Source organism: Macaca fascicularis, chromosome 13 (genome assembly GCF_037993035.2).
Source record: "Macaca fascicularis isolate 582-1 chromosome 13, T2T-MFA8v1.1".
Lineage (NCBI taxonomy): Eukaryota > Metazoa > Chordata > Mammalia > Primates > Cercopithecidae > Macaca > Macaca fascicularis.
In genome coordinates, this window is record NC_088387.1 from 47,435,388 (window position 1) to 47,451,713 (window position 16,326).

A 16,326-nucleotide genomic window follows, 5' to 3' on the forward strand; every position below is an offset into this window, starting at 1 on the left:
CCTTGAATGAGTCCGTGAGTGAATCAACAAATGAAAAAAAAGGCAACATCATGCAGACCCGTACACACACCCCTGCCTTTTGAGTTCAGCACAGATGGTACTGCCACCCAGAGACTGTCCAACTAATCGTTTAAGAATGGTCACAAACTCAGTAGTTCATACAAGTCTTCTGGGGAGTTTTAAAAATATTTTAGTGCCCCACTTCAAGAACAGATGGTATCCAGTTATGTCACTCAGACCACAGTCCTAGGACTTTCTCTTTTTTTAAGAGACATCTCACTATGATGCCCAGGCTGGCTGACTGGCCTCAAACTCCTGGGCTCAAACAATCCTCCCACCTTGACCTCCTGAGTATCTAGAGTTACAGGTGTGTGCCACCATCCCAACCTGGCTTGAAATGTCCTCTCTTGCCTCCTTGAATCTGATTCACAGGGAAAGGATTGTTCCTGCTGGTTTATGTTGAAGATAGAGGTGCTGGAATGAGTGCCCCCTCAAACATACTGCTTTGGATCTGTCTCACCATGTCCTGTGTGTCCGTGGCTCTCATCAACTTAGTCTTTCCTATGCCTCAACTGTCTCAGATCTTTATTATCTGGACAAAATCTTGGCCTGAGTCTTCAAAAGAGATCATGCTTTTCCTTTCCTTTTTACTTCATGTGTACTGCCTCCATTTCATCATGATTTATTCTTAACTCAGTGCAAGCTGCCTTCATTATAGTAACCCTTTCTCAGAGAGCTCCAGTGTTCAGTATCCCTCCTCCAGGACTTCCCTGACATGTTTTACTTTGTTGGTCATCAATTATTTTTTGAAGTGTCCCTTCTTTTTGCTTCTGTAATATCTTATTCCACATCTTTGGACTTTCGTAGTCACTGCTTATGTTTTTCTTCCACTGATTTGGCTTTTTCCACTGAAGACTGTGAGGATTCTTCAGAGCTCACACTTAAGCTTTCTTTTTTCTTTTTTTTTAAGACATGGGATCTCACTCTGTTGCTCAGGCTGGAGTGCAGTAGCACGATCATAGTTCACTGCTGCCTCAACATCCCAGGCTCGAGCAATCTTCCCACCTTAGCCTCCCAAGTAGCTGAGACTACAGGTATGCGCCACCATGCCAGGCTAATTTTTGTACTTTTTGTAGAGACGGAGTCCCACCATGTTGCCCAGGCTGGTCTCCAACTCCTGGGCTCAAGTATACACCCACCTTAGCCTCCCAAAGTGCTGGTATTACAGGCGTGAGCCACTGCACCAGGCCTTAAACTTTCTTTATCTCTACATCTGCTCAAGTTCCACCCATTCCAAAAGTCCCAACTCTCATATCCAGCCAGATAACTCTGAGACCTCCATCCCTGGTTCGTTCTGACACTTCAGCCCCACCACTCACTCTTCTAGCCTTCTAACAAGCTCCCCCTGCTTCCCTGCAGCCACATAAGTCCAGCAGGCTGGAGGACATGCTTCCCTCCAAAGCTCTTCTTTCACCCTCTTACCCAGGCCTACCAAGCCAGGTTCCTGGCTACTTCCTCCTATTATACTTTCCTTTGAAATGTTTCAGATACAGCCCTTCCTTTCCATTGCCATTGCTAAAACCCTAATTGAGGCTGTCATCACCACCACTTGGATTCATTCATGTATTCATCCAGAAAATTTTTATTGAACACCAACTATGCAGCTGGCACTGGAGCTGTATCTGTGAACACAACAGAGGAAAAAAATCCCTGCCACTGAGAAGCTTATAGTCTAGTGGAAAGGGCAGATGAAAAACTAGGAAATATGTTTTCTAGAAAATATTTTCTGAAAATAACTAGAAAATATTTATAATATATATTAGAAATGTATATTAAATAATAATAAATGCTAAGAATGCTAATAAATGCTAACAAAAAAAAAAAAAAAAAACAAGGAAGTGAAAGGGTGGGTGAGTTGTTATTCATCTAGAGTGATTACAGAAGCCTCATGAGTAAAGACCTGAAAGAAGGGGGGAGCCATTTTGGATGCCTAAGCATTTCAAGTTGGGGACACAGTGGAAGGATATCCTGGTGTATCTGAAGAGACTATGCAGGCCCTTGCACACCACTGTAAGACTTTGACTTTTATTCTGATTGAAAAGGGAAGCTCTCAACAGGTTTTAAACAGTAAAAAAGAAACAACCTAATTTTTCTTTTTTTTTTTTTTTTTTTTTTTTTTTTTTTTTTTTTTTGAGACGGAGTCTCGCTCTGTCGCCCGGGCTGGAGTGCAGTGGCCGGATCTCAGCTCACTGCGAGCTCCGCCTCCCAGGTTTACGCCATTCTCCTGCCTCAGCCTCCCGAGTAGCTGGGACTACAGGCGCCCGCCACCTCGCCCGGCTAGTTTTTTGTATTTTTTAGTAGAGACGGGGTTTCACTGTGTTAGCCAGGATGGTCTCGATCTCCTGACCTCGTGATCCGCCCGTCTTGGCCTCCCAAAGTGCTGGGATTACAGGCTTGAGCCACCGCGCCCGGCCACAACCTAATTTTTCAACTTTATTTTTAATAGCTTTCTTGAGGTATAATGGACATATAAACTGCAGATATTTGAAGTGTACAGTTTGATAAGTTTTGACATATGTATATACCCATGAAACCAACATCACCATAAAAATAATAAACACATCCACATCTCAAAAATTGTCCTTTGTCCTTTGTGTTTCATATTTTATCAGAATCACTAGCTCTGAGAAACATAGCACTGAGCTGTTATGTTGAGAACACGCGAAGGGGGACTCGAGGAAAACAGTCAAGAAGCCACTACAGAGGATAGTGACTTGGACCAGGGAAGTAGGTAAACAGTGGCTGTAATGAATAGTTGATTAATCACTAATCTCATAACTTCTTGCTGCATATTCACTCCAATTCCCTCTGAAGAGAAATGAACAAAAATGTCGCTTTCACAGGATAACCTCCTCCCTTCAAAAAAGTCCGCTAGCTCCCAATTGCCCTCAGGCTAAAAATTACAACTCTTTAAGGCCCTGCTTTTTCTATTACCACTCTCAAATCTACATCTTGACCTTCCTGTCCTCTGGTCATTCCCCTCCACGTCCTTTCTATTTCAGCACACTTCCACCCCCTCCCCCAAGTCTAAATTGTGCCCAAAGTCCCACTTTCTCCAGAAAGCCTTTTTGAGGTCTCCATTGGAATCTCTCCCTTCTCGAATCTCCAGTTACATTTGATGTTAATACCTCAAAGGAAATTTATCCTTTTTTAAGTACCCAGGGCTGGCGGTGTAGAGCTCTCGAGCATCCCGCGTAATCCCCAAGTGCGAGGCTGGGCCTATGCTACTACAGGCGCTCGCTGCCTAAGCCTGTCTGTGTGTGGCAGTGTCCTAGTCGTCCTCCCCTCCTCCTTCGGCATCTGCTCTGCATTAGTCTGTCCCAGGCCTCCGCAGGCGCCGATGATTAAATCATCATCATTAACCAGGGCCTGCCCCCCCCATCCCCGGCAGCAGGGGGAGAATGGGGGGATAAGATCACTACCAAGTCCCTGGGGGTCTCTCCCTCCCCATCCCCCGGCACCCTCTCCGAGACTCTGCAAAGCCCGAGAAACTCCCTCCGTGGAGCGGGGAGAAGGCCCGCCATCTGGATGAAGCTCCGCTCCGCGGACGCCGACAGGGCGGCATTACGAGGAGAGGACCCAGGAGGGGCTTCTTCAGCAGGGTAGTCGTCACAGAAGACCGACGACCCTGAGCGGGTAGCAGGCACAAGACTGCCGGGCCTTTGGGGGTAGGAGGGGGCGGTCTTTCGCAGGCTCCAAAAGTTAGTCTTGAGGTCGCTTAGGGTCTACTATGATGAGTTCTACAGGAGGCTGAAGAGATAGGACCCTTCCCTATTCCCCCCCACCACTCCTTAATTACGGATTGAGGAGGGGAGGGGCCGGTGGGGCTCAGGTGAGCACACGGGGAGAAAGGAACGTGGGCGGGGCCTTACAGAGGGTGAGCGAATCCGAAAAGACCTAGAACCTCGTTGCTGGGAGACAAGTCCCGCCCTGCAGGCGGCACCGGAAGTGGCAGGCTGGGATCAGCCTTTAAGATGGCGTCTCCTCAGGGGGGCCAGATTGCGATCGCGATGAGGCTTCGGAACCAGCTCCAGTCAGTGTACAAGATGGACCCGCTACGGAACGAGGTGCAAGGGCGGCAGGGTTACTGCTGTGGTCGGCCAGCGGTGCGAACTGGGGCGGGCTAAAGGACGGGCGGTGGCTGGCCGGGCGCCCAGTGCGCCTGCGCAGAGACAGAGTACCCAGTGCGCCTGCGTGATTGCGATCGAGTTGCCAAACTCCGCTTAGGACGCCTGCGCATTGTGTCGCCGACGTCGTGTAGTCTCCCCTGGGAAAGGAGGGTCAGGCGAGTCCACGTGAGGGAAGCCCCCGCTGTGCGCGGAGCCCTCTGCTGGGCGGAGGGGGAGTGCCAGTCCCCTGGAGCTCATCCCCGGCTGATGGCGCAGGACGCGGGGCTTGGCCGTGGAGTGTGATGAAGGAGGCGACCCCCAGAGTGGGAAGGCGCACGGGTTGGGGGCTGAGGGTGGATGGTTGGTGACGGAGGGTGTATATTCAGGAGGAAGTTCGAGTGAAGATCAAAGACTTGAATGAACACATTGTTTGCTGCCTATGCGCCGGCTACTTCGTGGATGCCACCACCATCACAGAGTGTCTTCATACTTGTGAGTGCCTTGGAGACTGCCTAGTTCTTCCAGTCCCTAGTCTTCACCAAGCCGACTGCCAACTTCTGTGCGGCCTGCCCCACGAATCCAGGCACCCCACCCAGCCCATGAATCCAGTTTCCAGAGGGCCTGAGAATCTACTTTTCTTTTCCTGCAGTCTGCAAGAGTTGTATTGTGAAGTACCTCCAAACTAGCAAGTACTGCCCCATGTGCAACATTAAGATCCACGAGACACAGCCACTGCTCAACCTCAAACTGGACCGGGTCATGCAGGACATCGTGTACAAGCTGGTGCCTGGCTTGCAAGACAGTGAGTGACTAACCTGACTTTGAGGGGCTTCTTGAGGACTAATTGCTGAGTGGCAGCTTGAGGTGACAGGGGCTTTGGTAGGAATCATGTAGGCAGAAGGCCAAAGATGAGGGAAGGACAAAGAGTGAGGAGGGGCTAATACTTTATTCTCATATTTCACCTTCTTCTAGGTGAAGAGAAACGGATTCGGGAATTCTACCAGTCCCGAGGTTTGGACCGGGTCACCCAGCCCAGTGGGGAAGGTATGTCCTTGGCCGCGGGAGAGTAAAGCCCCCAGAGCATTCTTCTTGCCCAGTTTTGCTCTCTGGGGAAAGAGGAGTATGGAATGTGTGCCACCAGCCACCTCACTACCCTATCTTTCTCAGAGCCAGCACTGAGCAACCTTGGCCTCCCCTTCAGCAGCTTTGACCACTCTAAAGCCCACTACTATCGCTATGATGAGCAGCTGAACCTGTGCCTGGAGCGGCTGAGGTAGGAGAAGGTCAGGGGTTGCAGAAGGTGACAGTGCCAATGACCCAGAGCCAGGGAGGGTATGGGGGAGAGGCCAAGCAGTGAGTGAGTACCTATCCCCTTGAAGAGAGTATATCATGGCTCTGGGTGGGGGAGAGGAGGAAAGATAGGGTTCCCTAACCTGTGTCTATTTCCCCCCAGTTCTGGCAAAGACAAGAATAAAAGCGTCCTGCAGGTGAGAAGGGCTGAGGGGAGGGCCTCTCTAAGGAGACTCACCTCCCATGGCCCTTCCCTCACACACCTTGCCCTCTTCCCTCCCCTCCCTGCTCCCAGAACAAGTATGTCCGATGTTCTGTTAGAGCTGAGGTACGCCATCTCCGGAGGGTCCTGTGTCACCGCTTGATGCTAAACCCTCAGCATGTGAGTAGTCTCACAGTTGGTTTCTTGGAGGGGAGAAGGGGCTAAGAAAGGAGGGACAAAGTCTAGGGTGGACGAGGGTAGTTTTTGACCTGCCAGAAAGTTCCTAAAATTATACCCCCATCTCCCTCCTAGGTGCAGCTCCTTTTTGACAATGAAGTTCTCCCTGATCACATGACAATGAAGCAGATATGGCTCTCCCGCTGGTTCGGCAAGGTAAGCCAGGCCACCCTCCCTGGCTTCACCCCCCTTCAGACTCCCCCCAACCAACCCACAGTCTGCAGGGGAAGGGTGGGCTGAGGGGCCCTTTGGATAATAGAATAATACTCCCCACTGACTACTACTTCCTCATTCTCTCCTTAGCCATCCCCTTTGCTTTTACAATACAGTGTGAAAGAGAAGAGGAGGTAGGGGCCAAGCCCCCACCCCATCCCACTCCCCTTCCCTCCCCAGATATTTATGTGAAATGAACTGCAGCTTTATTTTTTGAAATAAAAACTTTTAAAAAGCACCTCTCTTCCTTATTCTTCCTGCCTCACACTCATGCTGTGTCCTGCCTTCTTCAAAAATCCTGAGTTTCATTGTGAAGAAGGACCTGTGCTCTATGGCCATGGGTCCTCAATGTCTTGCCAAAGGAGAAGGGTAGAGGATCCCTATATGTGTGAAACCAGGCCTCCCACACCACTCTTTTTGGTGATGGGAAGCCTTCCTCGAGGGGAGCTCTCAGCTGTCCTTGTATGCTGCAGCATACAGTGTGGGTGCGGGCCTCTTAGGAGATGTCCTAATTCAGCGGTGGTGAGAAGGCTGGAGTTGGACAGTGGCTGCTGCAGGATTGAACAAGTGAGATATTTAAAAAAAAAAATCCAAAGAATTGTGTTATAGTTTTATAACTTGGGGGATGGGGACAAAAAGGAGGGAGAAGTCTAAAAAACAAATGGGGTGGGGCCACAGGGATTGTCAAAAGTGGATGCTTGGCTGTCCATACAGAATTCAACAAGTACTTGGGGACCAAGACTAGAAGTCAGGATGGAGAATAAGTAGCTGAGGAGGGGAGGGAGCTGATGTGGAGGACAGCAAGGGCAACTTCAAGGAACAAAAGGGAAGCTGCAAGGCACCAGCTCCATTAATTGAGCAAACATTCCTTGTCTGTATGCCATGCCAGGGTCCTTGTTCTATGGTCCTCTCAGTGGGGTAGCTAGAAACTTGCCCAACTGCGACAGGAACAGACAGAGGCCAAAGCAGAGTTCCGGCCTGCTGCCAAATCTGGGACAAACTGTACGGAGGCGCAGCATGTGTAGCCAGAACCCGAGTTAAAACCTAGGTCCCACCCTGGCTGGTCTGACTTCACAGCTTCTAGGGGATTGGTTGTGCGAAGCTGTTGAGGGCTGAAGGCGCTAACCATCAAAGATGGAGGTAGGGTGGCAGAGGGTGGGGCGGGAGGGTAGGGAGTGAGTACAGCAAAGGTGGCCTCAACTGGGTAAGAAAACTCCAGACTTGTGGGAAAGGCCTGAGCTCGCATTGGACGCTCTGGGGTGCTACAGTCAGACTGGCTTTCCGGGAGACCTCCGCCTCTCCGCGCGGATGAAGAGGAGTGCGTGGGGCACTGATGGGGACCCGGGTGGGCACACCGCAGACGGCATGGGTACGCTTCTTTCCTGACATGGTCTCCAAGATTACCAAAGCTTCCAAACGTTTCCAGGGAATGCCTCTCCCCCACTAGCCCCCTCCTCGACCTCCTCCAGAAACACCCCAGCTCAGGGCTCCCCACTCCTCTTCCTCCGAATTGAAGCTCTGTGGGCTTTGCAGTCCGGGCAAGTACGTGGCGCCCAGGGCTGTTCTCCAGGAGTTTCTGCGCAAAAACGCGTTTCCTAGGAGTGACAGGGGAGTGGCATGGGCTCAAGGGAGAGTAGAAACGCTCCCGGGGGCTTTGCAGGGGCCGAGCAGCTGCGGGAGTTGGGGAGCAGTCCGACTTGGTCTCCCTGGAAGGCCCTCCCGTTGGGGCTGGGCGGCAGCTCGGCGTCGAAAAAGCCAGGTCTGAAGATTAATGGGCCCGAGGCCGGAGACCCTGAGAACCAAGTCACGGGACTTGAGGCCCTTGGTGACTCACGCCTTGAGGCCAAGCAGCGCGGAAGGCGCTCTGGCCGGATCTGGGGTGGGGCCCCGCTGAGCCTTGGTCTAGTCTGTCAGCGGCGGCAGCTGCACTGCGTCTCCCAAGGGGGCTGAAGCTGGCCAGCTGCGGGCTCCGCGCCGCTCGTCCCGGGTCTATGGGTCCATTCCCCACTCCCACCCGGACCCCGGGGTCACTCGGGTCTCCGTCTGTGCCAGGGAGGGAGAATCACGCCCAGGGTCCTCTCTGGCTGCGAGCAACTGAGAACGCGCCCGGACGCGGCGCGGCGCTCCGGAGTCAAAGGAGAGGCGGCGGCAGGACCATCCCAGGGCGCTCTCTGCACCCCCGGACGCTCTCGGCCGTGCTGCACTTTCGGGACAAGGCGTCCGTTCTCCCCTGGGGGGCCAAACCTTGCCTCTGCCCACCTTCCTCAACCCCGCCATTTCCAGGACTCACACGCAAAGGCGACAGCACCAGGATTTGCTCCAGCCTTTGGCACAGAGGAGGACGGGTCCCTCTCTCAGCCTGGCCAATCATTCCCAGGGCTTGATGGGAAAAAGGACTTCCCTAGAAATGATTATTGCGGAGTTGGGGGGAGAAAAGTGTCGGGGAGGGCGTCCGAGTTTCCCACCGCTGGCTGCTTCCCCACCCGCACACCTGGGAGGGTGGCGGTGGGCGCGCAGAGATCTTTGCAAAACAACGTCCAGGGAGCAAAACAACTCATAGGCCTGCCGCGCCCCAAGTCATGAAACTAAAATATAAGGATCGGTTCACTCCGCAGTAGCTCTTTTTGAAAGAGAAAACAATCCCAGAAGTGTGCGGGACGGACGGACGCCCCTTCTCACGCTCCTCTGCCTGGACTTTGCTCCCTGAACTCCCACTTCCCTCTCACTCCCGTTCACGGATGTTCCCTAAGGGTGGGGAGGAGTGGGGCAAGCTCTTCTCTGAGACTGTCCTTGTCCACCTCCCCAACGGGTTATTCTAAGGGGTTACTCCAACCCTCCTACACATTCACAGAATTCAGTGGAATGTCCGGGCCAGGCAATCAGAGACTAAAGGTCGTTTATTGAGCAGGACTCCGTGCCACCAGTGGGGAACTGGGTTGAGCAGGGGCAGCCCTGGGTGGAGGAATCCGCCGATGGGGTATGCAAGATGAGGTGGGGGTAGGGCTGGGGGATGAGAATGGGAAATCTGAAAGGGGAGGTGTGAGAAAGCATCCTTAAGTGGGAATGGGGTGCCTTCCCAAGAGACCGAATTTGGAATGTGGGGATCTCTACAAGGGGAGGGAGTGCAGGGCCCTGAAATGTCTGAAGGGACAATAAAAGGAATCTGAGAAGGTGGGAAACACAAGAGATTGCCTGAGGATGACGGGGAAGGAAAACCGTCCGCCCTGCCCTGCGGGGCCAGTGGTGAAGGCTGGCCTCCCTGCATCTCTTGAGAAGGATCTTGAACAGGGAGGGTTCCACCCGTGGGCGGGAAGAGGCGAGCACCCGGGATTTTCTGCGCTTCCAAGCTGGGGTTGGGGGTAGCCTATAGGACAGCCGAGTAAGTGTCCCCTCCCCAACCTAGAACAAGGTTTAATCTCTTAATCTTCCTCATTAATCACTCACCCTCCTCCTACCCCTCTCTGTGGATCCGGTTTCTCCCCAGCTCGAGTTCCAGTACTGGGAAAAGTCCCCTTCTGTGGCCCCATGATCCCCTGGACTAGTCCCTGGCCGCTATGATGACCTTAGAGGGGCCTCTGCTGTCCTGGCCTCCTCCCTTTGCTAGTCTCCACTTCCATCTCCTCCCCCAAACTCATGTTTGGGAGCTGTCCAATCCCAGTACCTGAGCCCAGCTGCAGAGGGGAGAACCAGGCGGGAGAGATGGAAGGGGCTGCAAGGCACAGGCCCATAAGGAGCTCCGCACTCCTCACAGACACACACAAGTAATTGAGAGCAGAGGTAGAGACAGACACAAAAGCCACATAGAGGATGTATGAGTGAAGATTGCAGCATCTGCTTGGTGACATGCCTGGGATGCAGTGGGGCAGTTCCTGCTGCCTCCAGAGAGCTGCTTTATTGCACATTAAGTGAAACCACTGGGATGGTTTCCAGGGCTGAGGCCTGTAGCCCGAAGATCTCTCCAGGACCTCCTCTGCCCCTCACCATTAATAACCATTTAACAAGGTCCTGAGGCAGCTCAGCTTTCCACCATGGCCTGGCTCTGCTCTTTGATCCAGCAGTGGCCTATCAGGCTTTAAGTGTGTTGCTCAGCTTTCCAGGAGGGCATTGTGTGAATGTTGCGGGTGGGGGAGGGGGGTTGTTGGAGTGAGCCCTTTACCAAGAAGACCCGATGAAGGTGCCTTCCCATCTTTGTCAAAGAGTCTTTGGCCCAGGTGCCTTGGATCTCCTAAGCCCTGTTTAGGGAACCCCAATTGCATGCTGCAGTTGCCCCAGGGAATAGACAGGTGGACACTGCACAGATGGTGGGAGACGCAGCAGTCTACAAGGAAAGTGACATAATGGACAGTCCAGGAGGGACTGGCCTGGTTCTTCGTGGCACTGTTTTAAAAAGCTAGAAGCACATCAGTTTCTAACTTCCCTGGGCAGCAAAGCTGCAGGCTCCTCAGGAGTGGCAGGGCTTCCCTGCCTCTGGGCTGTCAATCCTCCAACTGTTTGGGGTGGAATGTAGGAACAAAACCCATACCTTGCTGGGTCTCCACTGCTGAGGCACCGCTGTCCCTGAGCTGCCTTCTTCCTACAAAGGAGGGCTGCAGGTGCTTACCCAGGTATGAGCCCAGAACCAGTATAAGTGTGGCAGATAAAACCCAGATTAAAGAGGAATGAATACACCAGGCCTCACAGTTAGCACCTGGGTTGTCAGGATGCCTGTCCCAAAATCCAGTTGGGTTCATAAAGTCTGCCCTTCAAGTCTCTCTTCTATGGGGAGTGACCCCTCTCTGGCCAGGGCACCTTGCTCCCCTTGGCAGTTTCTGAGCCTCCGCAGGCTGGGGAAACCATACATACCTGAACTATGGGAGCTTAAGAAGAAGAAGACAAAGACAGACGAAATCGACTGATTTTGCCAGTCCTCACTGACAAAGACCCCTCCTGGGCAGTTGCACCAGTTTGGAGTTCCCTGGGTCTTCTCTCCTGCGGCCCGGGTCTCCTGGCAGCTTCTCTGTGTGTTCTGACCTCGTCAGGTGGGGCAGCCTACAATCCATTCACCTGTGCTTGCTTCTTCGTGGCATCCCCACTACTCCCAGTTGCAGTCGCTCTGCCAGGCCAGGTCCTCTCAAGTGTTGCGCCCCCGACCCACGCAGCACTAATCACTTCCAGCCGCCAGGACCTTTTAAACAACGTTTCTCAGGGGTGGGGTGGGGAAGAGGGAGCCAGGTTAGGAGACTGAGGTCCTAGCTGGGATCAGATATCCCAGCACAGTCAGCCCTGATAGCCTTCCTTAGAACTTTGCAAATCCCCAGCCGCTGGGGCCAGAGAAGGCAATTTTATCGTCTACGAGTTTATGAGCCAGAGCGGCTGCTAGGCGGGGAGTCGGCGGCATACAGCGTCTGGAGGTATGGCCCGGCCTGACTGTGCACAGTGCAGCACCCCGCAGCGCGGAGCAGCCCCGCGGCCCTGCTCTGAAGGGTAGTTTGGTCGGCTTCTGCTCTCCGGGCCTGCCCCAGCCTGCAGAATTACCCTCCCCGGACATCTAGGAGCTCCAAACCCACCAGGGCCCAGGGTGGAGAGGTGGGGACGCAGGAGGAGGGGCACACGGGACTCGGGCCCAGAGCCGGGGGCGGGTCCGAGGCTAGGGGCCCGGATCGGGAGCCAAGCGGTGGGGCCCAGGCGGCTGCGGAGCCGAGCGCAGCGGGCAGCGGGACCGCCCCAGCCCGGCCGACCATGAACTCGGGACGCGAGCCCCGAACACCCCGGACACTCTTAAGCATCGCAGACATCCTAGCCCCGGGCATGGTCCCCCGAGCACCCTCTGCGCCGCAGCTTCCAGAGTCGGGTCCGGGTCCAACGTCGCCGCTGTGCGCGCTGGAGGAGCTGACTAGTAAAACTTTCCGCGGACTTGACGCGCGCGCCCCGCAGCCCTCTGAAGGTATAGAGCCGGCAAGGTCGCGGACTCTGACTTGGCCTTTTCCCCACCTCTCTCCTCCTGGTTCCCTGTCTCAAACCTTTGTCCCACCCAGGCCACCCACCCTAATCCGTCCCCTGTCCTCAGCCCACATGCCAGGACTCGCACCTGCGACTTCTCACCTCTCTTCCGTTAGTCCCTAGTTTCCGCGGCGGCTCCAGAAGGCCGCCAGTACCGCAGGGAAAGGGCAGACTGTCGCCAACTGAGCTACCAGTTGCTCTGTTCCCTGTAGGCAGGGCAGTCGCGATAGAGAAAGGCAGGAGAGAAAGAGACAAAAGGCTTGAGCCGCAGGCGGTAAACGACTGAGCCTGCAAGGGAGGCACAGAAAGCGCTGGAAAGAGGGTCGAGTCTCTCCGTGTGACCAAGCTCCGCTCCAAGGCACTCTCTTCTCGAGAGGAGTCAAGGAGCAGAAAGTCCTTGGCGCAGCATTGGGCGCGGGACTGCGCACTCTGCCTTTCCTCGCTTTCTGTACCTCATTATCTTCCCTTTTGGGCTCGAGGAGCGGGCTCTGGTGTCACTAAGGAACTGTAAGCCGAATGCCCGACCCGATCCATGGAAGGGCATGATGTAAGTCCTGTTAACACCGCCACGCTGGGTCGGCTGCCCTGACTCTTACTCGCCTCTGGTGTCACCCTCAACCTATAGCCTGCTCAGCCTGAGGCTCCTAAAAGCCTCAAAGGCTCCACCCCAGAAGGTTTGACCCTGCACCCGGTCCCCTCTGAATCATCCCTCCCTTCCTTCACTTCCTTGCCCCTACAATACGCCCTCAGTCTGCTGCCTTTCTTATCCTTGTGGCCAGCCCGCTTTGCGCCCCCTATCCCCACCTGGGCCTGACTCCCGATAAGGGATCACAGTTCGGGTCCCCATCCGCCTTCCTGGCTCTCCCTCTACTTTCCCCACCGCCACCGGCCCAACCCCACCCCCAATTTTTCTTTCCAGGCCGCAGCCTGATTCCCGGAGACTGGAAACTGACCCCCTCCCTATCCCTGCAGGGCGGGCAGCCGCGAACGCGCTGGGCCCTGGCCCTGCCGGCCGCAAACGGCGCAAGTCACGCACGGCGTTCACCGCGCAACAGGTGCTGGAGCTGGAGCGGCGCTTTGTCTTCCAGAAGTACCTGGCGCCGTCCGAGCGAGACGGGCTAGCTACGCGACTAGGCCTGGCCAACGCGCAAGTGGTCACTTGGTTCCAGAACCGACGAGCCAAGCTCAAGCGCGACGTGGAGGAGATGCGCGCCGACGTCGCCTCGCTACGTGCGCTGTCCCCCGAAGTCCTGTGCAGTTTAGCACTGCCCGACGGCGCTCCAGATCCCAGCCTCCGCCTCGGACCCGCCGGCCCTGACTCCCGGCCCCACCAGTCAGACGAGGAGATACAGGTGGACGATTGAAGACAAAGCCGCCGCCAACCCTGGGCTCTGGGGTCCGGGACTCCTCACCTCGTGCTCTGCCTCCTGCCCGAGTTCCAGGGTGGAGGAAGGAGGTCCACTTGGGCCTCTTCCGGCCCACAGTCCAGACGCTCACCTTTCCCGGTTTTTTTTTTTTTTGGTAAGTTTGTTTTGTTGTTTGAGACAGGGCCTCGCTCTGTCGCCCAGGCTGGAGTGCCGTGGAGCGATCACCACTCACTGCAGCCTCGACCTCCTTGGCTCAAGCAATCCTCCTGCTTCAATCTCCTGACTAGCTGGGATTACAGACGTCTAACCCCACCTCAGGCTAATTTTAAAAACTTTTTTTTAGAGAGGAGGTCCCGCTATGTTGTCCAGGCTACCTTTCCCAATATTTTAGAATAAAGTCGAGACTCTGCCGCACCATGCCTCTATTCAGACTCCCGTCATGAACAAAGAACAGTAAAATCTGTAGTGCTATGGAGTCTGCACTTGGCACTGTGCCAGGGCTTTCAATGCAATGTTTCCTTTAGCCCTTATAGCAACCCTTAAGGTAGGTAATAATTACGCCATTTTTACAAAGTAAGAACCCTAAGGTCAAGTTTTGGACCCAGCATCCAGCCAGCCATCAGGGCTGATGCTTACCAGTCTACCAAGGGGAAGTCACCGGGCCTAAGTGAAAGACAGTGGGGTCTTGGTCCACCTACTCTGTGCCTGGGAGACCTTGATTCTAATCCCTAGGTTGGCCCCAGGGTGATGACATTGCTTCCCTACCCATAGGTCATTTGTTAATGGGTGCCTGACCCTTTCCCCATCCTGCCAAAAGAACCCTCCGCTGGGACACAGGCAAAGAGATGGGTGCCCAGAGAGGCCACACCCCTACTTGGAAGCCCTCTGCCAGGCCCCTGGGCTGGAAATGTTCCCACTATGATGGTGCCAGCAGCCAGAGGGTGGAAAGGCCTGGCCCGCTGGGGTGAAGCTTGGAGTAGTGGCCTTGCCTGGTAGGGATTCCAGCCTAACTCAGCCAGTGGACATTTCTGACATTCATTTATTCCACTGGTGATAATCACCCTCCTGCAGTATGAGGGGAGAGGAGGGGGAACGCTCAGTAGTTGCAAGCCTTCCCCTCCCCAATGGTCCCAGACCAAGCTCAGGTGTCTTTCCTGCTTCCCTTCTCTCCTGTCAGTCCTCCAGCTCTCTTCAGACTTTCTCCTGCCTCTGCCTAAGTGTGACAACCCCACTTTCAAGGAAGCTCCATGGGTTCAAGGGGGGTCAGCTAGGGCCTTAGTTGCAGGTGGAGGGCCCAAGAGAGGACATGCCTTGGGGAGTGAACAAGGCTGGAAGGTAGAAGGGAACCTGGCATTTTCAGACAATTAACTACCATTTATTAAGCAGTTCCAAGTGCTTTGCAGGTATTAATCCTTAAAATAACCCAACGGGACAGAGAATTTTCTTCCCATTTTAAGGATAAGGAGACTGAATCACAGAACCCTGAGGAAACTTGGCCACGTGACAGTTTGCAAGTGGTAGCACAGGGACTGAGTTGTTTGCTTGTCTGATTCAGGAGCCCATGCTCTTGGTCTCTATAAAGGTGACTGATCCTAAAGGAAAGCAGCAAAGGATTTACAGAGAGAGGGGAGGAGAAAGGGCCACAGGTAGGAACTTAGGCATTGTACTTTAGAGCATGGTCCCTGGAGGTTTTAGAGAGAGACATGAGACCATTGTTTAGGGTAGGCCAATCTGGCTGTGGGCGCAGGGTGGATCAGAGACTGATAGAGACCTGAGGAAGGGAGTATATCTCTGGCCACTGCAGAAAGTAACAACAGAGAACTCAGGGCCAGACTTGAGGTAGGGCTGGGAGGTGGTCACAGAAGAGGAATCTGCGATTGCCCCAGGGATTAAGGATTGCATGAGTCAATGACAACCTAGCAAATGTCGGCAACTGGAAGAAAAATGGCAACATGGAAACAGACAGTGACCACTGGTGTAGAGCTAAGAATCTGTCAGCCATTATGCATATGCAAAAAAAACCTCTTTGCAACTGCATTGCCCCCTCAGTACTCCCTTCATACCTTCTAAATAATGCCTCTCTGGAACATTTCCAGTAGAGTGATCAACTCTTTTCCATCTGCCCAGCATTTTCCAAGTTTTGGCACTGAAAGTCCCTCATTCCAGGACATCCCTCAGTTCCAGGAAAACCAGGATGGTTGGTCACCCAACTTTCCAGTCCTGGGAACTCAGAACTCAGGCTATTGGGTCAGACCCCTATTAATTAGGAGGGTGAAAGTGGGGCAAAGTGTCAGGAGTCACATGACTCTTGGAAAACCTAGAAGTCCAGGACAGGCTAAGGTACCGGGGAGGGAACATTTACTTGAGAAGCTAGAACAAGGAGCCAGTTCAGCTGGAAGGCAAAAATACCATTGAGTAGTGGTGGGCGGCCATTGTTTGAGAGGCCAGGAGCCCCACAGAAGTCCCAAAAGCGTGCAGGTCCCTGCTCAAAAACGGAAAGCCAGATGAGCAGACCTCTTATGGAACCACTGTAATATAATCACCCCTTGAACAAACACAACCACCTATGCCCATCCTGCTCCCCAACCAGGGGTGAGCAAAGAACTCTCACAGCAAATCCTTCTAGTTAGGAAGGTAGGGTCCAGTCAAGTTAACTGGCTTTGAGTCATAACCTCTCTCCCCGTTAAGGTTTCCCAAATTCTCGCCCAGCTAGCACTGCCACCTCTTACACTCAAGCCTTGGACAACAAAACTCAAACCTGTCCCACCAAAATGGCCTCTGGATCAAGGTCTGCTCAGCTAAGCCTTCGAATAGTGTGTATCAGGATCACTTGGTAGGTTTATTGAAACACAAATTGCTGGGCTCTGCT

At 53.8% G+C, this 16,326-nt stretch overlaps 2 protein-coding genes across 2 annotated transcripts; both read left to right on the forward strand.

The window, feature by feature from the left end:
• Nucleotides 1-4,004: 4,004 nt before the first annotated feature.
• PCGF1 (polycomb group ring finger 1) lies at nt 4,005-6,349 on the forward strand. The gene is made up of 9 exons (XM_005575512.4): nt 4,005-4,127; nt 4,556-4,661; nt 4,819-4,971; nt 5,142-5,213; nt 5,337-5,442; nt 5,623-5,656; nt 5,755-5,841; nt 5,974-6,054; nt 6,202-6,349. Exons 1-9 carry the CDS (start codon nt 4,035-4,037, stop codon nt 6,247-6,249), a joined length of 780 nt encoding a protein of 259 aa, XP_005575569.1. The 5' UTR covers nt 4,005-4,034; the 3' UTR covers nt 6,250-6,349.
• Nucleotides 6,350-11,752: 5,403 nt separating this feature from the next.
• On the forward strand, nt 11,753-13,871 carry LBX2 (ladybird homeobox 2). Its single transcript, XM_005575513.4, has 2 exons — nt 11,753-12,034; nt 13,063-13,871. Exons 1-2 carry the CDS (start codon nt 11,830-11,832, stop codon nt 13,452-13,454), a joined length of 597 nt encoding a protein of 198 aa, XP_005575570.1. The 5' UTR covers nt 11,753-11,829; the 3' UTR covers nt 13,455-13,871.
• The last annotated feature ends 2,455 nt before the right edge of the window (nt 13,872-16,326 follow it).

Bases quoted from the DNA above. Each gene is read 5' to 3' on its own strand.
- LBX2 (XM_005575513.4), top strand. From the start codon at position 11,830: ATGAACTCGGGACGCGAGCCCCGAACACCCCGGACACTCTTAAGCATC. The intron at 12,035-13,062 runs GTATAGAGCCGG...CTATCCCTGCAG, and splicing joins CGCCCCGCAGCCCTCTGAAG to GGCGGGCAGCCGCGAACGCG.
- PCGF1 (XM_005575512.4), top strand. From the start codon at position 4,035: ATGGCGTCTCCTCAGGGGGGCCAGATTGCGATCGCGATGAGGCTTCGG. The intron at 4,128-4,555 runs GTGCAAGGGCGG...GTGTATATTCAG, and splicing joins TGGACCCGCTACGGAACGAG to GAGGAAGTTCGAGTGAAGAT. The intron at 5,214-5,336 runs GTATGTCCTTGG...TATCTTTCTCAG, and splicing joins CACCCAGCCCAGTGGGGAAG to AGCCAGCACTGAGCAACCTT.